This window comes from Pan paniscus, chromosome 10, assembly GCF_029289425.2.
Source record: "Pan paniscus chromosome 10, NHGRI_mPanPan1-v2.0_pri, whole genome shotgun sequence".
NCBI lineage: Eukaryota > Metazoa > Chordata > Mammalia > Primates > Hominidae > Pan > Pan paniscus.
This window is the reverse complement of record NC_073259.2, coordinates 100,837,662-100,863,798: the sequence shown is the minus strand read 5'-3', so window position 1 is coordinate 100,863,798 and position 26,137 is coordinate 100,837,662. Positions and strand designations below refer to the sequence as shown.

The following is a 26,137-nucleotide window of genomic DNA, read 5'->3' as shown; positions in this document are numbered from 1 at the left end:
AGGCATTCTTAAATCTCAGCTTTGCCACTTACTGGCTGTGACACTAAGCCTCTGAGAGTCTGTTTACTCTCCTGCTAAGAAATATTATTATACCCACTTACCTCTTAGGATTAATAGGAACATTACATAAATTAATAGAAGGTAAAGTGCTTATTGACTTTTAGTAAGCACCTTAGTGAATGTGGGTTGTTGCTGGTTTTTTTTTTTTTTTTTTTAAATGAGACAGAGTCTCACTTTTTCACATAGGCTGGAGTGCAGTGGTGCGATCTCAGCTCACTGCAACCTCCATCTCCCGAGTTCAAGTGATTCTCTTGCCTCAGCCTCCTGAGTAACTGGGATTACAGGTACGCACCACCACGCCCGGCTAATTTTTGTATTTTTAGTAGAGACGGGGTTTCACCATGTTGGTCAGGCTGGCCTCAAACTCCTGACCTCGTGATCTGCCCACCTCGGCCTCCCAAAGTGCTGGGATTACAGATGTGAGCCACTGCACCCGGCTGGTTGTTGTTTTTAATTGTTAAGTGTTGTGATACAGGATTGGGTCAAGACCAAGGTGAGAGTTTTCCTAATTTACTGCCTAGTAAATTAGGCAGTAAAAGGCTTTTGTATAAAACATAACTTTTTAGCTGAGTCTTTAAGGTTGCTAAGGAGCATTTCATATGGCAGAGGGGTTAAGACATTTCATTTTGAGAGCTAGGTGTACAAAAGGCATAGAACAATGTAAGAGCTTATGTATCTCATAAAATAAGAGACGTTGGCGAGCTACAAAGTAGTTTAATTTGTTCATTCTCACCAAGCTCTTCTGAGGAACAAGTGAGATGAGATCTCTGAAATAACTTTGTAAGCTATGAAGCATTAAAAAATGGCACTCTTTTTATATTCATTTCATTATCTGAACAAGTAACAAATGAAAAATGGAGCGTAATATAGGGAAATTGTCACTGTAAGAATATATATTGAGATAACAATTGGTGAGAAAATAAAAAGGGACTGGATACTTGGAAGGGAAGAATTTTGCTTACCCAAATGATAATTAGGTTATAACATAGGATTAACATGCATGTTATAATTTAAATTTGAATAGGATATATTTTAGGGAGTACAAATTGATTTATTGAATGTCTCAATTGTGTTATGAAAAATTTATTGGATTTAGAATCATAATCCATGATTCTACCATTTGACCAATCATATCAGGCTCTGTCAACTTCACCTTCCTCATCTGTAAATCTCCATCTCATGTTTTGTTGTAAAGATTAATATGGAGAAGTGAAAATGCTCTTATTATTTTTTAATGAATTTCACTATAGTTTAAAAAGTCACTCTTCAAAAACCATGTATTCACTATAATATTTTGCTTCAGATTCCATGGGAAGACCATAATAAAAATGAAAAGTTTTAATAATAAAATATAGTTAGTCTTTTGCCTGTAAAAATTACAAAGTGTGAGTGGATTAGATTCTTTTAAAAAGAAAGAAAGTGGTTTCGGTACTTTTAAAGAAAATTTAATTCTCTTTCATGTTTGTAATAATGCTGGTAGATTTTGGTTAATTTTTTTAGGACAAGGCAATTTTAAACAGTCCCTAGTTGTTGCCATATGTTTTTTGCCTTTTAAAGAGTGAAACTATCAGCCGGGCGCGGTGGCTCATGTCTGTAATCCCAGCACTTTGGTAGGCCAAGGCGGGCAGATCACAAGGTCAGGAGATCGAGACCAGCTTGGCCAACATGGTGAAACCCTGTCTCTACTAAAAATACAAAAAATTAGCTGGGCATGGTGGCGGGCGCCTGTAGTCTTAGCTACTTGGGAGGCTGAGGCAAGAGAATGGTGTGAACCCGGGAGGTGGAGCTTGCAGTGAGCCAATATTGTGCCACTGCACTCCCGCCTGGGCGACAGAGCGAGACTCCATCTCAAAAAAAAAAAAAGGAGTGAAACTATCTCAAGGGTGTATAGAAAGGTGGGATTAGTTGGTTACTTTCTAAGTAAGTCTGTGGGGAAGAAGACTCTAACTCATTATATGCCTTAATTTTTGTAGCATATTTTAAAAGGTATGTTCCATCCAAGTTCTCAGTGTATGTGAACAAGGTTGCATTTATGAAATTCAGTAACTTAGAATTCTCTTTACAAAAGATGATTTATAGCTGGCCAGGCGCGGTGGCTCAGGCCTATAATCCCAGCACTTTGGGAGGCCGAGGTGGGCGGATCATGAGGTCAGGAGATCGAGACCATCCTGGCTAACATGGTGAAACCCCGTCTCTACTAAAAATACAAGAAAATTAGCTGGGCATGGTGGCGGGAGCCTGTAATCCCAGCTGCTGGGGAGGCTGAGGCAGGAGAATGGCGTGAACCCCGAGAGGCGGAGCTTGGAGTTAGCTGAGATCGCGCCACTGCACTCCAGTCTGGGCGACAGAGTGAGACTCTGTCTCAAAAAAGAAAAAGAAAAAAAAAGATGATTTATAGATTAATGAATAATTTGCTTACAAATTCTAAAACAAATGTTTTCCTAAACAAAACAAATGTAGAATTATGTCAAGAAAAATTTGGAATTACAAAGAAATGTTTATAAAAAGATAATTTTTCTGACATAGTTGAATCAGAAATATTATTTTTGTTCTGTGATTTTCTTGGCTCTATGTCTTTTTTTCTGTTTTTGTTGCTTAGTCAAAGCACACATCTTGTAGCTAATTTTGCTGTAAACTTAATGGTTGCTCTTCTTACTTTTAAGTCTGTCTGTCATCCTCTCTTATAAGTACTCTTTTTTTTTTTTTTTTTTTTTTTAGCGACAGGGTCTTGCCCTTGTTGCCCAGGCTGGAGTGCAGTGGCGTGATCTTAGTTCACTGCAGCCTTAAACTCTTGGGCCCAAGCATGCCTCCTGCTTTAGCCTCTCGGGTAGCTAGGTCTATAGGTGCATACCGCCATGCCTGGCTAATTTGTTTTTCTTTTGGTAGAGATAGAGTCTTGCTATATTGCCCAGGTTGGTCTTTAACTCCTGACCTCAAGTAATCTTTCTGTCTCAGCCTCACAGAGTGCTGGGATTACAGGTGTGAGCTGCTGCACCTGGCCTCTCTTATACATACTTTTATCATCTTTCTGGACACTGCTTTTCCATAGTATATTTCTGTTTGATAAGTAACACTAGCTTACTTTTTCTTAGACAAATATTCAAGAACCTTTATTGCTGCGTTTCCCATGTTGGGGAACGCAGCAATAAAGATCTATTATCCCCTGTGAAATAATAGGGTTTTGCTGTCACCCCACCTGAAACTTGTTTGCCTTTTCCTTCATGTCTTATACATTTATATAGAGCAGATGGCATGTATCATATGTATGTATTCCATGATTTTTCCCATTGCTTTTAAAACCAGGCTCAAACTTCATTGTATTTAGATGATCTTAACTAGCTAGCTCCCCTTGACTTTGCTCATTTTTAAAAAAAATTGTGCCTTAAGAAATTTGACACACTTTTAATCCATTCTGACTCATGCATTATGTTTTAACTTGCTTAGAAGGTTTTTGTTGTTGTTGTTTGTTTAGTTGTGTGTATTTCATTTAGAGTATATTTTGTTTAAAGCATGAAGGCTTTGATTGTTCTTTCCTATTTCAGTATCATCCCCTTCCAGCGCACTGCATGTAAGTTTGTACACTAAAGGTCCACTAACTGACTCACCAGGTACTTACAGTAGCTTCTTATCCTGGCTGGATGTCTTACAGAATTTAGTTAAAATTCTGATCCATATTTTTTGCTTAAATATGTTTACTTAAAATGTTCAGTGTTAATTTTTACAACCCCACTGAGACCAGGCTTTGACATTAGATTAGGTTGGTTGATCCAGGTCTTTGATTAGAAGTGTTATTTTTATGTTTTATACTTGATAGCATTGAAAAATGACAAAATTTAAGGCAGGTGATTAGCTTTAGATCATTTTTTAATACACCTAGAAAAAAATTTGAATTAGTCTTAGCTTGTGACTCCAAAACTTGGTCTTTAACAAGAAGAGCATAAAAAGATGCAATCAGTAGGTTAGGTGCAGTAGAACAGTGGATGATATTGCTGTGCTAAAGCTCTTACCAACTATGAAATTGCACAGTGAAAAATCAAAGTTTGCATAGTATATTGTTACTCAAAATAATTTGTTGGTAGAATGGTAGTTTCAGTTTTTAACTCAAATGGAAGAATATAAATATGTCACATAACCTAAAAAATCCAGTAGATTTTATTTTTTTTTTTAATGTCAACATTTGCTTGGCAATTCTTAAGTTGTATTAGTAGATTTTAGTTAAGTGGACCAATAGTGAAATCACAAGTTAGTATGTAATGATTTAATTCTTGACTAGAACATTGTCAGTGTTTTATATTTTAATATTGACTAAAATGTATAGTAGGAGACAGTACTGCTCCAAAGATTGTTTGAGTAATTGGAGTAATTAAAAATATTAGAAAAGGAAATAAATTGTTAAATTGATATTTTAGACCTTGACAGAAAACTTGCTGAAAAAAGAACAAGACTATACTAAGTTAGAGGAGAAACATAATGAAGAATCTGTGAGTAAAAAGAATATTCAGGCAACCCTTCATCAAAAAGACCTAGATTATCAACAGCTTCAGTCAAGATTGTCTGCATCTGAAACCTCACTGCATAGAATACATGTAGAACTAAGTGAAAAAGGAGAAGCTACTCAAAAGCTCAAAGAAGAATTATCTGAGGTAGAGACCAAGTACCAGCATCTAAAGGTGGAGTTTAAGCAGCTACAACAACAGAGAGAAGAAAAGGAGCAGCATGGGTTACAACTCCAAAGTGAAATTAATCAAGTAAGAGCTGTTAATTTTATTTATTGTAATTCTCCCTCTGGTTTCTTCTTCGTGTACTTGATGGTTATTTGATCATAATATAGTTCATGTTGAAAAAATATTGTCATTTTAAAAGATTAACTCTTAACTTTTATATCCTGTAGTGTTGTCAGATCTCATTTCTTTTAATTTCAGTTTCCCTTAAAAAAATTATAATATCCATCTTACAGCTTTGTGGGGAAATGTTTATGAATTGATACTATAAATTGCTTAGGATGGTACCTGGGGCGTGTAGGTACTCACTAGATTTTAGCTATTATAATTAATTTGAATTGTTGACCATTCTTTCATTTGAAATTTTTTTGTTACTAAATTTTAAAAGCATCATTATTATAAAACAAATAGCATACAAATTGGATATTTTTAAAAAATTATGTGTTTTAGGGAAAACTTTTTTGAAAATAAATAAAAATTAGATATTTTGTAGAAAGTGAATCAGCCCTAATGCTGTGGCTATTTTGTATAGGTAAATAATATATGAATTATATATATATGAAATATATATTATATATATATTTATGAAATATATATTATATATTTATATATTTATGAAATATATATTATATATTTATATATAGTACATATACACACAATATATCATGATATTCATATGATATTGATATATAATTCATATATTATTCATATCATATATATTATATACAATTCATATATTATTTACCTATATAGCTCATATTTTGAACTACATTATTTACCTATACAAAAGTATTTTGTGTAGGTAAATCTAGCTTAAAGGCAAAAATATTTTGTATAGGTTAATAATATAGTGGCTATGAGATGAAGTTTAATGCAAGTTTTGACTTTGCTATTAACTTAATTTTTTAATACCTGTGTTCTAATTATTGCTTTAGGTAACATTGAAAATTGGTTGAAAATGGAAATTGGGGGATATTCAAGTCTCAGCTACTTTTTTGATAACGTTCAGCTGTTTTTCTAAAATGGCAGTGATACTTTATTTTACTATAATTAATAATTTTCATGGCTTTCTATCCTTTAGTAATAATAATAATCATGATTATGTTACTAATTTAATGAGCTTCAGTTATGTTTCAGAAATTAGAGTAAGCACTTCACATATGCTAATACTAATTTTTGAGTTTGGACTGTGAGTTCCATGATACAGTGAATCAGAAGAATTAAGAATATTTCTGTAACATGTCTTCTCCTTCCCTGCTTCTGCTGGCCCTGTCCTCCTTGTCTCACTCTTAAACCACTGTAACAACCGCTAACTGATCTGCCTTCCTTCTTGCCCCTGACAAATTGATTCTTTATATAGGCATCAGAGTAATCTATATTAAAGGCAAATCTTACCATGTTCCAACCATGCTTTAAGCCCATTAATAACTCTTTATGGCCTAATGGATTAAGTTGAGGTCCCTTGTTATGACATGCACTATCCATAGTGATCTTGTTGGCTCACCTCCTCAGCAATTTACCCTTCTTTTCCTTATTCTTCACTGCAAGAATATGGAAGTGTCTTTAGTTTTTTCCTACATGTGTGCTGTGTCTTGCTTTTGTTGTATCATTCAGTCTGTCTTCTTGACCTGAAATATTCTTTTTATTCCTCTTCACCTTGATAGATACTATTTACTTCACTTGTCACTTTTTATAATTTTTTTTTTCTAGGGAACAAGATCATGCTCCTTATAGCAATGTGGATGGAGCTGGGGGCCATTGTCCTAAGCGAGCTAATATAGGAACAGAAAATCAAATACCACATGTTCTCACTTAAAAGTGGGAGCTAAATATTAAGTACATATGGACACAAAGAAGGGAACAACAGACAGCCAGACCTGCTTGAGGGTGGAAGGTGGGAGGAGGGTGAGGATCGAAAAACTGCCTATTGGGTACTATGTTTATTACCTAGGTAATGAAATAATCTGTACACCAAACCCCTGTGACACGTAATTTACCTATATAACAAACCTGCACATGTATCCCTGAACCTAAAATAAAAGTTAAATATTTGAAAAAATTTAAAAAATATATTTAGGGGGTAAAAGTGCAGATTTCTTGCATGTATGTGTTGTGTAATGTTGAAGTCTGGACTGTTAGTGTACCCATTGCCCGTATAGTAACCATTGTACCCAACAGGTAATTTTTCAACCCTCACCCGCCCCCCCACACTCTCCCTAAAAATCCTTTCTAAACATGCCACTGCTTCCCCACACCCAAGATAGCTTAAGCATGTACATATCTTTAATATTTTACTTATACCATAATATAGTTTATTATCATAATTTATGTCTTTCTTTAATAGACTCTGAACTCTTCGGGTGCAAAGACCATCTCTTATTCATTTTTTATTTTTACTGCCTGACATTTGGCTTGATTTTTTTTTTTTTTTTTTAAGACAGAGTTTCACTTTGTCACCCAGGCTGGAGTGCAGTGGCATGATCTCGGCTCATTGCAACCTCCATTTTCCAGGTCCAAGCAATTCTCATGCCTCAGCCTCCTGAGTAGCCGGGACTTCAGGCACATGCTACCACACCTGACTGACTTTCTGTATTTCAGTAGATATGGGGTTTCACCATGTTGCCCAGGCTGGTCTTGAACTCCTGAGCTCAGGCAGTCCACCCTCCTCAGCCTCCCAAAGTGCTAGGATTACAGGCATGAGCCACCGCGCCCAGCCAGCATTTTGCTTGTTAATCTGCCTATGTTTTAGTGAGTGAATGAATGAATAAATATAAGCATTCATAGTGGAAGGAAACTGAGCCATGGGGATATCAATGAATAACTTAAACTAACTTACATATTTGAGTTTTAGTTCAGATAAACAAATTTAGCATTTATGCTTTCTTTTTTTCTTTTTCTTTTCTTTTGAGATGGAATCTCACTTTGTCGCCTAGGCTGGAGTGCAGTGGCGAGATTTCAGCTCACTGCAACCTCTGCCGCCCGGGTTCAAGCGATTCTCCTGCCACAGCCTCCTGAGTAGCTGGGATTACAGGCCTGAGCCACTGTGCCTGGCTGCATTTATGCTTTCTAAAAGACACATCCCTCATTTACTAGGGGATACATAAATGAATAAGAAACAGTACCTACCTTTAATAATTGTGTAAATATCATGGAGAGGAGAAGGCAAGTACTATCTATCATACCAAAGATTATGAGAATTATAATAAAAGGATTCTGTATATTATGGGAAATTGGAAGAGTTTCTTTCTTTTGTTCCCCCCTCTTAGTACTTCAGCTGTTGTAATTTTTAATCCATTTATGTGATCAGGAAATCTTTGTGTTAGAGAGAGGAGGTGGTACTTGGAATTGGGAATATCGGATAGGTTTTGACAGGTGGCCGTTTGAAAGCAGATGTGTCTTCCAGCCAGAGGGATTAGTGAGAGCGAACTAGTGGCAGGAAAGTGTTGTAAGAGGTAGGAAGGAACACTGATTTGCTGTTAGGATAGGGTATGTATAACAGGGTGGACTACTCGTGATGGTTCTTAACTCCCTTAGTTTTAATTGGGTGGCATTTGTAAAGTTAATGAATGAGGGTCACCATATATATATATATATATATGATATATATATGTATACATATATCTATCTATATATATATGATCATTTCCTGTATTTTATTTAGAAATTATGTGCCAGTATGAGGACTTGGGAATGCACTGGGCACTATCCAATACCCAAATGTAAAAAGTTAACTGTAGTAGTTCTTGGCTATGGAAAACCAACAAGAATCACTGTGGAACTTTAAACAATACTGTAAAATAGATCTGAGTGTGTACTAAGTGTCTTAATTTTTAAGTTGTATTTTATTCTTTTAAGTTCCTGAAAATTCCAACACTTATATCCAAACAAGAACCTGCATTTGTTTTAAGAGAGCAGTAACATAACACAAAAACAAAAATTGTGATGTTTAACCATAATTTTATGTGATTCATTATAATATATGATTAAAATTCAGTTGCAGTTAAAATTACTGTATAAAATCTTAGGTTTCCCCAAAGTATCACGAAAATTAAGATATTGTACTTATTTTGGTGAAAAGTAAAACATTGTTTGGAAAGTAGGTGGTGCTGTGTGTGTGTTTATACATATGTACATACATTTTTTTTTTCTTTTTTTAAAGTTACATAGCAAACTTCTGGAGACAGAGCGCCAACTAGGGGAAGCTCATGGTAGGCTGAAGGAACAGAGACAGCTTTCAAGTGAAAAGTTGATGGATAAAGAACAACAAGTGGCTGATTTACAACTCAAACTTTCTCGGTTAGAAGAGCAGGTAAGCTAGCATTTTCAATTTATTGATAGGCTTGAGGCATCTTTAACATGATTATGATTCATCAATCTGTTAATTGTCAAAGCTTTAATTGGACTTTTTAAAGTGCAAATTTATTGCTCTCCAATAGCAACATCCTGCTTATTAACTACATTAAGTCATTTTGTTGTAATTGTATTCCCTAAAGTTCTCAACAGAAATGCACAAGGAAAACTACTCTTTCAGCTTTAGGCAGGAAAAATTCTGGGGGTGAACCCATCAGGCTGCTAGAGTCTTCCTACTCAGGAAGGACTACTTCCTAATGAAACAGTAAACTATGAATTGTTGGTAAAGATCGTTAATGACATGTAGTTGGTATATATAAACTTTGAGTTTCCATTTAAGGATTTTTGCTTTTAAAAATTAAGCATATATTTGAATGCTGTCCCTCATTAGACTTGCAGTTGCCATAAATGATGCCTGTAATATAAAGTAAAAGTTATTAAATTGCATCTTTGTTGCAATTAAACACACTTTTTTATTTTTAAGTTTTTAATTTTTAATTTAATTTTATTTGTTTTTGAGACAGGGTCTCACTCTGTCACCCTGGCTGGAGTGTAATGGCTTGATCTCGGCTCACTGCAACGTCCGCCTCCTGGGTTCAAGCAATTATCCCACCTCAGTCTCCCCAGTAGGGACTACAGATGTGCGCCACTACGCCCAGCTAATATTTGTATTTTTTGGTAGAGACGGGGTTTTACCATGTTGGCCAGGCTGGTCTTGAACTCCTGACCTCAAGTGATTTGCCTGCCTCGGCCTCCCAAAGTGCTGGGATTACGGGTGTGAGCCACCACAACTGGCCAGAATTAAACACATATTCTATGATAAAATCTGCAGCTTCAGCAATAGATTTTCTTCTAGACCTAAAATCTTAGATGTGGTAGATGATCCTATTCTTTTCCAATAAGTGATAATTATGACTATTAAGGAAAAAAATAAAAGAAATACTGATATGTGGTTTAAATTATTGTTAAAAATAATTTATATGTAATTAATTCCTTAATCATACTAGTTTACAAAAAAATAATAAACTAAATGCCAGCCTGGAGAAAGTTTTTTTAGGATAAGCCTATTTATAGAAAATACTTTCTTTAACATGAGATTAAGATTCTGTAAGTAATGAGGTACTGCTTTTTTTCTTTTTTCTTTTTTTTTTTTGAGACGGAGTCTCTTTCTGTCACCCAGGCTGGAGTGCAGTGGCGCAATCTCGGCTCACTGCGACCTCTGCCTTTCAGGTTCAAGTGATTCTCCTGCCTCAGCCTCCTGAGTAGCTGGGACTACAGGCATCTGCCACCACGCCCAGCTAATTTTTGTATTTTTTTTTTTAGTAGAGACAGGGTTTCACCATATTGGCCAGGCTGGTTTCGAACTCCTGACCTTGTGATTCGCCCACCTTGGCCTCCCAAAGTGCTGGGATTACAGGCATGAGCCACTGTGCCCAGCCGAGGTACCACTTTTAAAGTTTATCTTATATATTCCTGAATTTTTTGTTCGGTTCAGACTTGAGAATTGAAGTAATGCCAGATACTTATGAATGATAGCATTATGCCTTTAAGTTCTCAATTGACAATCTACATTTTTTTAAGTTGAAGGAAAAAGTTACAAATTCTACAGAATTGCAGCATCAATTAGATAAAACAAAGCAACAGCATCAAGAACAACAGGCTCTTCAGCAAAGCACCACGGCAAAACTTCGAGAAGCTCAGGTAAACATTAGTTGCATTATTAGCCTTGTAAACACAAGTTAATTACCATTACATAGAATATAAGAGAAAAAATAAAATTAATTAATCCAAATCATTATCCTTTTGTTGTGGTAAAACTAGAAAGTACAAAATACTTGATTGTGAGGGATTTTGATAACTTTGAAGTCTGGATAATCAGAAAATTATTTTTCTTTTGATTACTATGTTGAAAAGTTTTTCCAACATAATGTAAAATATTTATTATAAACTAATTTATTATGTATTTATTATATTTTATATATTAATTTACTTAAATTTATTAGATTTATCTATTAAATCTGTTTAGTTAAATACATTTATTTAAATTACTTATAAATAATTTATTCATTATTGTTTATTATTGACTAAAATACAGTATTTGGAAAATCAAAAATGTTCAAATAAAATTTTCTGGCATCATTAGCCCAGTAAAGAAGAATATTTTGTATTTCCTTCAGTAGAACTTAGTATTTGTTGGTCATTTCTTTTCCTGCTTTGTAACCATCATCTGAACACTGGAATTGTAGGTGTAGAAAATATAATTGTTTGGGTTAAATTTATACAAAGTCTGCAGCATAGCTTAGAATATTGAAAGAAGTTTTCATTTTGTTATGGTAAGGGGAGGTTGCCCAAATGCTGAAATGAATTTGACTTTGATATTTTTTAATTCATTCTTTTTTTTTTTTTTTGAGACGGAGTCTTGCTCTTTCGCCCAGGCTGGAGCTGGAGTGCAGTGGCGCTATCTCGGCTGACTGCAAGCTCCGCCTCCTGGGTTCACACCATTCTCCTGCCTCAGCCTCCCGGGTAGTAGCTGGGACAACAGGCATCCGCCACCGTGCCCGGCTAATTTTTTGTGTTTTTAGTAGAGATGGGGTTTCACCGTGTTAGCCAGGATGGTCTCGATCTCCTGACCTCATGCTCCGCCTGCCTCGTCCTCCCGACCTCATGCTCCGCCTGCCTCGTCCTCCCAAAGTGCTGGGATTACAGGCATGAGCCACTGCACCCGGCTTTAATTCATTCTTTCATTAATCACTGTGCTCAGCACTGTGACTAGACAGAGTGCTTGCCCTCTAGGAGATGGCAATCTAAAGATATATATGTAGAAACAATATTGCAGTTTGAGGGAGGCAATAAATAATATGCCCTTCTCTTCTGAGTTTGGAGAGTGGCATGGGAGTCAGATGGATAGAGATCAAAATACTGGATTCATTTATTTGTTCTTTATTCAGTTAGTCAAAAAACATTTATTAACTTCTAGTCTCAGCCAAGGAACTGATTTTGTGAACATAGCAGTGAACAAAACAGACAAAAATATCTGCTCTCATGGAGCTTAGTGAGAGAGGCAACGATAACCAAGGTAAATAGGCAAAACATATAGCATGTTAAATGGTGATAAGTGCTATAAAGATGAAGGAAGGAGGGATGGGGAGTTGGAAGTGTTTTGGGGAGGCCAAAGTTGGGACTGCAGTGTTAGGCCTCTTTGAAAAGATGAAAGACCTGAAGGAAGGAGGAGCCTGTGATTCAGAGAGAAGAACATTAGTATGTTAAATGGTCCAGAGGCAGGAGCATGTCTCAAGAATAACGGGAAGTCAGGGCTGGATGGGAGAGTGTTAGAAGAGTTAAAAGGGGCAGGTCATAGAGCTCACAGGAGATCAGAACCTCCAGTTCCTCATAGGTAATTTTAAGGACTTTATTTTACTTTGAGTTAAGTTGAAAAACCACTGGAGGGTTCTGAGCAAAGTGGTGAAATGATTTGACTTATGATTTCACAGAATTATTCTGGCTGATGTGTTGAGAGTAGACTGTATAGGTACATAAGTAGAAGCATAGAAATTAGCTAAAAGGCTACTACAATAATCCAGACAAGAAATGATGTAGCTTGGATTAGAGTGGTAGTGAGAAGTCAGATTCTAGTTATGCTTTAAAGGTAAAGCTGACTGATTTATTGTAGAGTATTGAGAGAGAACTCAAGGGTGACTCCAAGGATTTTAGTCTGGGCATTTGGAAGGATGGAGACCAGACAAAATGAAGATGGAGAATCCCACTGGATTTGGCAATATGGAGGTCATTGATGACCTTGATTAGGGTGATTTGCATAAAGAAGTGAGACAAAAGCCTGATTGGAGGGGGTTCAAGAGAGAATGGGAAGAAAAAAGTTTGATAGCGTGAATATAGATAACTCTAGGAGCTTTATTGTAAAGGTCAAGGAAGAAATGACAATAGTAAAGCAAGTGTGAAGAATTTGGTATAAGTCAGCAGCCAAGTGGGCTTTCTTACACTGTACCCAGAATTAACTTTATTAATTTAGCCACAAAGCTAGAAATGGCAGCCTTTCACCCTTTGGCAGACAGGTTGTCTCTCAAACTGAGAGAACAGCAGGGACTCAGTTGAACATGGTTATTTGTTTCTTATTCTGCACTTTCCAATAAGTTTAAATTCTTATTCCCTGGGGAGGAATACAGAAAGGATGAAAGAGGGGCCAGGCAAAGTCCCTCATTATGGAAACATGAAAAGTCGTCACAACTAACAGATGTAATGAGTCTAGTTCTAGGTGTGTATCTGTATATAAAATTGTTATGGTAGCATAGAGAATAGTTACCTAAACCAAACAGAGTCTGGAAAAGAGCAGCCATGGAAAACTTTTTAAAAGTGACAATCTGAGCACAAAGGATGAGTAGATATTTCTGGGGTGCAAAGATGGTGGTAGTGAGAAGTTTACTCCAGATAGAAGTTACAAGGATAAAGGATACTGAAGCTAGTGTGAACTAAACTCTTAGGTTTTGCTGGACCTTAAAGTGTAAGTTAGAGATTACTTAAAGAAGAAGTCAGAGCATTAGATATGGGTAAGTTTATAGCAGATCTCACATGACATTTATATTTCAAGATGGAAAGATTTTGAAGATGGAAAGGTATTGAAGGTCTTAAGAAAGAATTGCCATAGTCAGATTTGCTTTTTAAATAGATTATTCTTGTCGATGTGTGAAAGATGGATTTGGGTGGGAATATTCTGGAATGAAATGAGTTAAAAGACTAATATATGCAGCAGTTCAGATGAAAAATAATAATGGTCTTAGTTCAAGCAGTTGTTGAAGTCATACAGACAAATGTGAGAAATACTTAGGAGGTAAAATAAATAAACAGCACTGGTTGACTTAATAGATAAAAGGGATGAGGGAGAAGGGGAATGACTTCCAGGTTGGTAGCGGTGGATGCATGGTAAGTGGAGGTGTCATCAGCTGTGTTAGTGAATGTGAGACAAATGGCCATCTCATAGGGGAATGTGATGTGTTCAGTTTAGGATGTGTCTTGAGGCACCAGTGCGATATATTTAATATTAATTTAAAGCTTGGAGGAGGGAATCATGCTATATATGTTAACCGAGAGAGACATCAGAATATATGAAGTAAATGGAATTATTAGAGTAGATGTGATCAGCCAGAAGAGAGAGCATAGTGAGAAAAATAGGTAATTGGTTACATAAGACTTCTGAGAAACACCACCCCTTAAGGGATGACTGGGTAGAAGAAGAGCAGCCCAAGGAGGAGTGAGAATGATCAGAGTAATTAAGAATAACCTGCAGAGTGGAAGCCAAAGGAATAGGAAGGGTCGAAAGTTAGGGGTAATCAGCACCTTCAAATGTGGGTTTGTGTGGTGGCGATGCTCAGTATGATAAATGAAAAATACCAATTAGAGTAAGCAATTAAGAAGTAAATTGATAATGTTGCTAAACATAATTTCAGTAAAGTAATAGAGATGAAAATCTGATTGTCGATTAATGAGTAAATGAGAGATGAGGGAATTAGGAATGTAAATATAAATTATTTTTGAAATGTAAATGTGAATTGTTTAAAGACTGGACAGAAACTGGAGAGGGATGTGTCATGGGGAATGTTTTTGAGAATACGAGAGACCTGGACATGTCTATAGTCTAGGACAAAGGGATTCATAGGGAGGGAGTTATTAAGGATATTGGGGGAGAGGCAACTGAGGGAATAAGGTATTGTTAAGAAGCTACGAGGTAACGGATACAATGGGGGAGGGTGAAATGGAACTCATCCACTGAAGCTTGAGGAAAGGAGGAAAATATGGAGTGGGGTATATATACATAGCTCCATATATCTATATATATAATTATATGTATATGTAGTTATATGTATATCTATATATGTCTCATGGATCAGAAGAAGAGTAGTAGGAGATGAGTTTAGAGCATTAGAAAAAGAATGTGGTTAATTGAAGGTTTTTTTGTTAAATTCGAGTTTATAATAATATAGATTTATATTATTAAACATATGGTTCTAATTAATTATATGTGTATGTAATTATATATACATATATAATTTTATATAAAATTATTTTTGGAAAATAAAGATTGATCATTCCTGAAAATCTCATGTTTCTTGATAAAGTTGGAGATAGTAAGAGCTGAAAATCAGGCAAGCAGAGATTGAGAATGTAGAGATAATATGGAATCTTTTAAGTCGTTATTGAGGGGAATGTTTGAGGGTGAGGACCTCATTCAAATAAAAAGATTGACAAGATAATTCTGAGTATATACTGTGATGGAGGTTGAAACCGGAACCAGAAATTTGTAGTAGCGTCGATCTATGGAGCTTTGTGATTTTACTTTGTGATTTTACAGTGCTTAGAAGTAAAGGAATGGAGAATTGGGCTATTTTGGGAGTGGCTTTTGGAAATTTTTGGGTGAAAGGAAATGGACAATGTGGTTGAAAGAATAGTTAAGGTTAATTCATATCTACACAGGAAGTTCAGGAAGAAAAGCTAGGCATATGCTGAATACGTTAGAAGGAAATTGACGTCTCTGACATTGAATAACAGAAATTAGGTCATTAAATTGGAAGGCAGTAAGTTGTGGTCATACAGTAGGATAGTTAGAAATGTCTAGCTGGAAGAATTTCAGGTGGTTACAAATCCTATATGAGGGGGTGAAATGTGGAATGAGTAAAGGTCCAGGAATTAAGATGATATAAATGTTGAGGCTATGCTCTTAATTATCTATGTATTTTGTATTTCCCAGGAAATTGGCAGAAATTGGGATTGAGAGAAAGACTAAATCAGGTCTCAAGTCTTCAGTGAATGAGGTAGGGATTTAATAGATGATAGCAACAAAAAGTAGAGAGTAGAATAAGTAAATGGCATACTCCCCAGAGCAGCACGAAGCTTTCACATGAGGGAGAGAGTAATGGCAGTGAAATACCAGGAAAAGGTAACCCTCCTCTACTTGCCCAGTGGAATAGACATTACCGACCAGGGCAGGGTGAGGGGTGAGGGAGAATTGGCATCTGTAAAGGGAGAATCAAATTTCAGTTAAGGTTTGAAAACAGTGTGACTTTACATATATATATGTGTGTGTGTATATATATATATATACTTTAAGCTCTGGGATACTTGTGCAGAATGAGCAGGTTTGTTACATAGTTACACATGTACCATGGTGGTTTTCTGCATCCATCAACCTGTCGTCTAGGTTTTAAGCCCCGCATGCATTAGGTATTTGCTCTAATGCTCTCCCTCTCCTTGCCCCCAACCCCCGACAGGCCCCGGTGTGTGATGTTCCCCTCCCTCAGAGTGACTTTTATGGAAAGAAGCTTAGGCCTGGAATTCTGATTCCAGATTAGTGGAATGTAGAGAGAGGAGTTATCTATTGGTGGCAGGAACAGAGACTGAGAGGCAGAGAGGTTTGGTTGCCTTTTGTCATTTGAACAAAGCTTAGAAGGATGAGAAGTATGCTTGAACGTGACTGATCTCAAATATTTTAATATTGGAACAAATCATGAGAGTACCACATGGTTGCTGGGTCTGTGTCAGCAGAGTGGTGTGAAAATAAAAGAAGAGGGATCTCTTGCTATATCGATAGAAGAGTTCTTTTGGGGTATTGAAGTGAGCCTGCGGGTATATGTGATTTAGAGTGGAATCATTTATTTTTCTATTCATTCAGTGACTTTTTTAGAACATGTGTCAGATATCTTGGATATATCAATGACTGAGACACAAAAATCCTTTTTAGAGTATACATTTTAATGGGGGGTGGTTGGAGTGAGGCAGATAAGCATGACAATGTAAGCAAATTATTTAGTGTGTTGGAAAGTAAGCACTATGGAAAGAAAATGATAACCAAGATAGGGAATATTGGGAAAGGCTGAAATTTTAAATGGAATGGTCAGAGTAGTCCTAATTAAGAAGGTGATGTTTGAACAAACAGTTGAACGGGGAGTAAACTATATGACTCTGTGGGGGAAGAGTTCCAGGCAAAAGGAACAGTTGGTACACTAAGGCTTTGAAGTGGGAGTGTGCCTAGTATGAGATTGAGTCCCATGTGTCTGAAATCAGGGTCAGAAAAAGAGTAGTAGCAGGAGGTCATATTAGAGTGTTAGAAAAAAAACGTGGTTAAGTGAGAGTTTTTTGTTAAATTCTAGCTTATAATGATATAGATTTATATTATTAAATATATAGTTCTAAGTACTTAACTAAATTTACCATATTGAAATGTAATAGTTTTAAAAAATGTAAGACTGAGTATTTGAGTGATAGAATTTATTATTAGTCATTTTATGTTTGAGGAATAACTTTTTAAGTTCTCTATTCTTAAAGTAGTAGTTTTCAATTCTTTACAGAATGATTTGGAACAAGTTCTACGTCAAATTGGCGATAAGGACCAAAAGATCCAGAACCTTGAAGCTTTATTACAGAAGAGTAAAGAAAATATTTCATTACTAGAAAAAGAAAGAGAAGATCTTTATGCAAAAATTCAGGCTGGTGAAGGAGAGACTGCTGTTCTTAACCAGTTACAAGAAAAAAACCATACACTACAGGAGCAAGTAAGCTTGTAAAATATATTATATTTCTAAAATTTACTTCTGTCTCTCTAAGTCTTACTAAGTGCTTTATTTAAATGATTCTTCATTCTTGCTCTTTTTAGCACATTTTAAGTGTTATATATTTTTTGCCAAATAGCATCTCATGTACCTTAAGAGGTAGGTTACTATTGTAGTGAAAGTTAGTTAACATGATTTGACAAAGGAAAATTTCTCAGTTCATGTCCCTGGATGTAAGTTAGTGTGACTGTGAATAAATCATTTTACATTGTTAGCTCACTGGAAAAACAGAAATATTAATAGTGCATGCTTGCCTAATGGCATTTTGTGATGTTTAGAAAAAAGAATAATGAAATGTATTCATAAATTGAAGATATTAATCAAGTGTTAGTTTTTACTGTGTATTGATTAATATACAGACTTAACAGTAACATATTTTGATAAAGTATATGTCTTTGCATCATGTATAGCCAATAATAATTTTGATAAGTTGCCTTAATGTTCCAGCATTAAAATGTAGTTTAGGAAAAGTTTATAAAATTTAGATAAATACATTTTCAAACAAAAAAGAATTTACAGTTGCTTTTTTGGAAGAATTGTGTAATAAGAGAGTTATTATCTAAATGAGAAAATATTTAAAACAAAGTATCAGAAAGCCATATCACTTTTCTAATTTTAGAATTAGAATATAACAGATTTCCCCCCAAATTTCAAAGTTAGTTTTGAAGAATTCTTTAGGTTAGTTTTTAGTTGTATACAACTTGATGTTGCTTATCATATAAATATGGTCAGGAAGCCCTGCATTCATTTTAAAGAATAAATTAAAATAAATCTGTTTCTGGCCATATTGGGATAGTTAATACCTATTTAGCCCTTCTACCATAAACACCAAGAAAAGTGGGAAAAATGTACAAAACTACTGTTTTCAGACATTGGACAATAGGCAGTGCAGGACTGTGATCCCTGAGAGAAGAGAAGCAAGTGACATGAACTCTTTGACCACACTAACTTTTGATCCAGAGACATTTTCCAGACTGTGGCACAGCTTGGGGGAATCTAAGGAAAGCCTGGTGGTCTTATTGAACCGAGGATGTGAGATATTAAATTAAATTGAGAGACTGAAGCTCAGGGAGGTTAAGGCAGATCGAATTTGTAGGGTAGGATACCAGAAAGGAAGGAGCAGTACAGAGAAAAAGCTTCAGAAATCTGCTTAGGAATTCACTTGAGGCTTTGTTCAATGCCAAGTTTTGTACTTGTAAAGTGGGATTCTATGAGGCCAATGAATACTATCAAGGAGCTACAGGCTGAAAAATTACTAGTGCTTATACAGGGCTGGAAGATGTTCAGGTTCCAGCCAATCAGAAGAAAGATGTGGTTGAACACTTGGAGTATTCAGTAGACATATCAGAAATGTCATACCTTAGGAGGGGAGTAAGGCTAAACTAGCCCTAGAGTAAAAGCTGCCATACACCTGACCTTACGAAGTGTAAAAAAGACCTTAAAAGGATCCAGTAGAACCACAAAAATATTAAATATGTGCTGGGACAAAACATTCTTTGAAAGAAGACAACAAAATCGAGAGTGGTCACAATAAATAGTAAAAGATTACTACACATGTGAAGAAACAGAAACAATGTGAGCCATGACGAGGAGAGAAATTATTCAGTGGGAACAGATCCTGAAGTAAGAGATGATGGAGTCACCAGACAAGTACTTTAAAACAGCTCTTCAAATATGCTTATGGATAGAAACAAAAAACTATAATGATGGAGATAGCAGTGGAAATGGCTGGGTGCAGTAACTTGTGCCTGTAATCCCAGCTACTCTAGAGGCTGAAGTGAAAGGATCACTTGAGCCTGGGAGTGAGCTATCACTGTGCTACTGCACTCCAGCCTGGGTGACGGAGTGAGACCCTGTCTCTTAAAAAAAAACAGAAATGGTAAAAAAAAAATAAAATAATAATTGAACTTTTAGAGATAAAAATACGTGAAATGAAAATTTTATTGGATGTACTTAATAGATTAAGCAAGTAGAAAGCAATATCAGTGAACGTAAAAGACAAGGCAGTTGAAACTGTTCACAGTGAAGTACAGAGGGAAAAAAGGATGGGGAAAAAAACACGGTACCTTAGTGACCCATGGGATAGTATTATGTAAGCTAGCATAAGTACAATTAATGTCACAGAAGGGTGGGGAGGAGGAAAATAGAAACTGGCTGAAAAAATTTTAATTTTTAAAATTTCAATGGATGCAAATGAAAAAAATTTAATTTTTGGTTAAAAACATGGTCAAAAAGCTTGATGAACTCAAAAGCAAGGTACATCAAAGAAATATCAAATGACTTGGATTTCATCTAAATTTAAAAAAAGTATGCTTTTCAAAAGATACCATTATGAAAATAAAAGCCGTAACACAGAATGGGAGAAAACATTTGCAATACGTGTATCTGACAATTCAGAAATGCCCAGAATATATAAAGAAAACTTATTACTTAACCAAATCAGTGATTGGCTGGAGTTAGAGATGGGATGGGAGGAATGACTGCAGAAGGGCATGAGGAAACATTCTGGGCTAATGGAAATGTTCTTTATCTTGATTGTGGTGATGGCTAGTTAAATAAGTGTATGCATTCATCAAATCTCAAATTGTACAACTTAAATTGAATGAATTTTATATAACTTACAGCTCAATAATTTTAAAAGTAATATCAGTCTTTGAATTTAGTGTTATTTCTTGGTATTTGAGATACTATGTTGACATATTTTGGCAAGTGAATAATTTTACTTGAAAAAATTTGAGATAAACTATCATAAAGCACTTTAATATTCTCATGGTTCTTAAATTTAGGTTTCTGAATTTTTGTTATGTCATTTGTGAACTTCACGATTAGTCTTACTTGTATAACAGGTAACTCAACTAACAGAGAAGTTGAAGAATCAGTCAGAAAGTCATAAACAAGCCCAGGAGAATTTGCATGACCAGGTACAAGAGCAGAAGGCACATCTTAGAGCTGCACAAGACCGTGTCCTTTCCCTAGAAACTAGTGTCAATGAATTAAATAGTCAATTAAATGAAAGCAAGGAGAAGATCTCCCAGCTTGACATACAGGTAATATTAAATTTAATGTTTGTGTAAAGCACCAGTTTTAGACCGTCAAATGTTTTAAATTCTGTTTCTATCTCTTTTTGCCTTGCATATTAATTGAAAAAATTTGAAATAGGAATTAGATAAAGGCTATATCTAGATAATTTGTTGAACTTTCCTGTTTGACTTTCTCCCCTGCTCCCCCTCTCTGTCTCTCCCTCCCTCCTCCCTTCTGCCTTCCTCTCACTCTTCCTTTCTCCTCTCCTTCTCTCTCTCACTCTGTCTCTCTGTCTCTGGCTCTTGCTCTCAGGTGCGCTCTCTCTGTCCTCAAGCTACACCTAGTGAAATCACTAAATCTTTTAGATTTTCCTTGTTTTGATCATGCCATGATTGTTTTTTACATTCAAATTAGTTAGATATTATACCATTAGATTTCTATGTTAAATATTTTTTTGACTTTGATTTTTTAAATCTTCCTTTAAAAGTCTGACTTCTGATTTAAAAAAAAATTCCCTTACATGGTGCCGTATTCTTTCAGAATTCTATATAGCAGTCTTCCTCAATGAGTCAATCATGGGGTAAGCAGTAAGACATAATTTTTTCTCCATTCTTACTATTGATTTCTTATTCTGTGATATAGAATAGAAATTTATAGAAATAGTTCAAGGCTTGATTTTACTGTAAGATAATGATTCCACTGGAAAGACGGAATATAATAATATAACTGGCATACTTATTAGAACTTGGAGAGAATATACATTTCTTTCTTTTTTAAAAAATTATTTGCTAGATGAGTTATATGATAGATAACCTGTTATGTGGATGTCGAATATAAGGGGGAGGGGAATGAGGAGGGAATGGGAGTCTAGTGACAATGTGAATGAACTAATATATTAGGACAGTCTGTGATTCTTTCTGCATTGCAAGCTCCTTTCCTTTACAAAAGATTGCTCTTCCACTGCTATTCATTTCAGAACTAGTTCCAGCAATGAGATCAGCCCATTTTTTTGTTACTATCATTGCTCCCATTATCACCTTGACAGTAACTTCTTCTTTGCCATTACTCTGAAAAATATTACCTGTAGATATTTTTTAAGTTTTTGAGGCTTTTTTCAAAACTACTTTAACTTCTTTATGAGCTAGTGTTAGTTCATAAAGTAGGATGTATGGCCTTACTTTTCTTTTGAGAATTAGGACTCTGAGAAAAACCTAGTGCTTTAAGTGATATTATTAATAAAAGAATGTCAACCAAAAGTGCTTAGCCAAAGGGTATTAGCTGTAACCAGCTGTAGCTTAACTGTTAAGGTAATGTTTTTTTCTGGAGTGTCCCTTTAACTATACAAATGAGGCTTTTAAGCTGTTTCTCAGTTTAAAGTTCCATAATACACCTTTTGATCTCTACTTCCACGGTACTTCCTTGTGTGCATGATCAGGACAGCATCAAGGTACATTATTATGCACATGTATGAGGGCACTTCACTGCTTTTACTGTTTTAAGGGCTTTAATGCAAAAGTTGCAACAATTGTAGCCTTGTAGTAATTGGTACTTAGTCATTGCCTATAAAAAGGGCAAACAGAGGGGCTGGCTATATGAATAGCCACATTTCCCCCACCGCCCCCCATCAGAAGCCTTTCTAAAATAAGGCAAACTAGTGGAGCAATTACTTAATTTCCCCCAAACTTTCTTTATATGCTACATGATTTTGGAATATACATATATTACATTAGTTGAAGCATGCTGTATAAAAAAGATCATGAGTGATTATCATATGTTAAAATATTTCATGAGTTTTTGGTTCCTCAGATAGATGAAATGCCATATGTAAATAAAGCTGACTTCTGCAAAAATATATTTGTAGTCTATGCTATATATTCATCAGTATAGATTTACTATGTGTTGTTTAAAGGGAAGATTTCTTTAGTTTTCACCTTTAAATCAATGTAGATGTATATACCTTGATATAACTATTATTTCTGTGAAAATTAAGTATTTTGATAGTGAGAAAAAATTATTTGAATTTTTCCTTCAGCTTGTAATTATCCATACAATGTAAATCTTAGATTTCTTATGTTCATTGATCCTCTCTTCAACCAGCTAAAAGAATGCACCCCCCATTTTTACTGTTTTCTCAAAATATGTTAATTTTAAATACATGTTTTTACATATATATTTTCTTTCTTTCTTTTTTTCTGAGACAGAGTCTTGCTCTGTCGCCAGGCTGGAGTGCAGTGGTGCGATCTCAGCTCACTGCAGCCTCCACCTCCCAGGTTCAAGTGATTCTCCTGCCTCAGCCTCCTGAGTAGCTGTGACTACAGGTGCATGCCACCATGCCCAGCTAATTTTTGTATTTTTAGTAGAGACGGGGTTTCACCACATTGGCCAGGATAGTCTCGATCGCTTGACCTTGTGATCTGCCTGCCTTGGCCTCCCAAAGTGCTGGGATTACAGGTGTGAACCACCGCACTTGGCCTATTTTTTGCTTTTCGTATTCGAGGTGAGTTGTACTAAAGGTATTCCAACACTTAAAAGTGTTACTTTTGATAACAAGATAGATCTTTTTGCTTGTTTGATTTTATTGGCAGCCTTGAATTTTTAATATTTAATATTTTGACTGTGAGCATCAAAAATAAAACCCTTTAAGTGAGAAGTTATCAGGGAATACTGAATTTTACAAAGTGCCAGTTGTCTGGCTGTTTTGAGTCATTGAATTCTGTAATTCTTGATTATCTTCGGAGTAATCATTTTTTGGGGCATGGTTATTTACTTTATCATAGTAGTGGTAGACTTTCAGATACTCACTTCTGAAAATACAGTGGCCTTTTTCTGGAAAAAAAGTGTACCTTTTCTTTCTTAGCAAAGGAATACTAAAGTGTTTTGGAATCACATGAGGATATCTTTTTATTATTTATCCAGCATTATTAGGAGTCTTCTCCCCTATCATTCCTATTTTGGGGATTTTCACATACATATTTTTCAATATATAAATCCATATGTTTTTGCCAAGGACTTAATTTTTAAATAGTTTGTTTAGTCACAAAAGGAGTGTGCGTTCAAGCAAGAGGAAATCAAGAACTAAATATAAATTAATTTGTAAATGTTGTTACAGATTAAAGCCAAAACCGAACTATTGCTATCAGCAGAAGCAGCAAAAACTGCTCAAAGAGCTGATCTTCAGAATCATCTGGACACAGCTCAAAATGCATTACAAGATAAACAGCAGGTAGGGAAACAGATGCAATTTCATACTATCACCTAGTGCTTTGGTAGATAAATAAATTGCAAACATGTAAAGATGATACCCAGTTTTGTATAATCTTGTGATAGACTTGCTTATCCCCCTTAATTTCTCCATGAGTTCCAGTTGAGTAGTAAAAGTGGGGGTCACATAGATGGAGATAAAAATAACAGCTTTGTTTTTGATAAATTTCTACTAGTGTGCAGGTGTGGTTGGTTTCCTGATATTGTCCTTCTCCCCTAGCCTAGACCTTGGTGTAGAGCAGTAATGTTTCCTCCTAACTTTTGAATTGTTGCCCCATCCCTTCAAGTGTTGGTGATTGGAAGGGGCAGACCACCACATTTGTTTTTAGTAGGTAGACTGGACCATGACCCAAATGTACTTGCCACTTGGAAACAGGAAAAGAACACTGTATATTCTACCTCAGTTATAAGAGTTACTCCTTTCTTGGAAATAGGAGGAAGTGAGGAGCTGGAGGGAATACAGAAGCAATACTCTGGTAGAATAGAAGCATCCTACTTTAGGGTCACGGTGAATGTTGCTGGTAGATTTTTCTTAGCTTTTACTGGTAGAAATTTTTAAAATTTACTTGTTATTCAGGGAGTAATATTAGTTATTGGTCTTTTTTTTTTTTAGATGGAGTTTTTTGCTCTTGTTACCCAGGTTGGAGTGCAATGGTGTAATCTTGGCTCACTGAAACCTCCACCTGCCGGGTTCAAGCAATTCTCCTGCCTCAGCCTCCCAAGTAGCTGGGATTACAAGCATGTGCCACCGTGCCTGGCTAATTTTGTATTTTTAGTAGAGACAGGGTTTCACCATGTTGGTCAGGCTGGTCTCAAACTCCAACCTCAGGTGATTCACCCACCTTGGCCTCCCAAAGTGCTGGGATTATAGGTGTGAGCCACCGCACCTGGCTTTATTGGTCCATTTTTTAAAAAACAATACAGAAGTATATCAAGTTAAAAAACAGAACAAAACAGTTTTCTATATTTACCCTTTACCAAAAACCCATTTGAATGGAATGTTTGCTGTTAAATTTGGTATGTGTCCTACTTTTGGTACATAGTAGATTTACTAGTAATTTTTATTTTATTTTTTTTTTTTTGTGCAACTGGATATTCCAAATGAATTGAAAAGCATCATAAATGTAAACACTGTAATATTTTTAAAAAATAGTTTAAAAAATTGGTGTCTTGAACATTGAAAATATTTAATTATAATATAAAAGTTTATTTTATTATTAGCCTGGCTAATATTTGGCTCCTAAAATAATTCTTCCTAGATAAACATTGAAAAGTTATTAAACTGTTATACATATAAACTTAGGATCTCAGACTATGCAAGAATTTAGTTCATGTCGTTTATATTGGTAGGTAAGTATAGCCTCTGATATATCATTAGATTTATCTGAGCTCTTACTCCAAATATTTTTTTAAATAAAACTAGAGTTTTCAATTTTACGTTGAACATTTGGCCACTACAATATAGTAAACCTTACCAAAGTTTTCTTCAATTGTACTTTTCTAAAGGAGTTAAATAAGATTACTACTCAGTTGGATCAGGTCACTGCAAAGTTACAAGACAAGCAAGAACATTGCAGTCAGCTGGAAAGTCATCTTAAAGAATATAAAGAGAAATACCTCTCTTTAGAACAGAAAACCGAAGAGCTAGAAGGTCAAATTAAGGTTTGTATAAAAGAAGTTGAATTTAGTCATATTTTCTACTTCAGTAGCAATGGAATCTCATGACCTACATGGAATCAAAGATTTTTAGTTAACAAAGAAAGGTGAAGTTGTGGTATAAAATTTTTTAAAAATTGCTTGTAATTTTTCATGTCTTAAGTTTGAATTCTATCTTTATTTTTAATGTCTCCCTTAATGAGCATCTTTTATAAATGACAGTCAACTTACATACTGATTCCATTGTAATGTGTTACTTTTTCCAAAGACAGATAACCAGGTATCTACTCTACCATTACAAGGAACTTCCCAATTTTTTGTTGTGAAGTCTCTTCTGTTCCTTCATTCTTCCATCTCTTACCAACTTACTCCAATATCACATTTCAGATATGGTAGACTTTTCCTTTTTAGAACTTTATACCCTTTGGATTTTGCTTCTAATTTAAAAACACA

General features: G+C 35.4%; 1 protein-coding gene across 1 annotated transcript in view; it reads left to right on the top strand.

The window, feature by feature from the left end:
- EEA1 (early endosome antigen 1) overlaps positions 1-26,137 on the top strand; it is a 157,691-nt gene that overhangs the window by 93,238 nt on the left and 38,316 nt on the right. Inside the window, exons 11-17 of the mRNA XM_003823395.5 lie at positions 4,470-4,808; positions 8,941-9,090; positions 10,713-10,832; positions 17,486-17,689; positions 20,593-20,793; positions 23,877-23,990; positions 25,535-25,690. Coding sequence (XP_003823443.3) covers positions 4,470-4,808; positions 8,941-9,090; positions 10,713-10,832; positions 17,486-17,689; positions 20,593-20,793; positions 23,877-23,990; positions 25,535-25,690 — 1,284 coding nt within the window. The remainder of the gene's footprint in view (positions 1-4,469; positions 4,809-8,940; positions 9,091-10,712; positions 10,833-17,485; positions 17,690-20,592; positions 20,794-23,876; positions 23,991-25,534; positions 25,691-26,137) is intronic.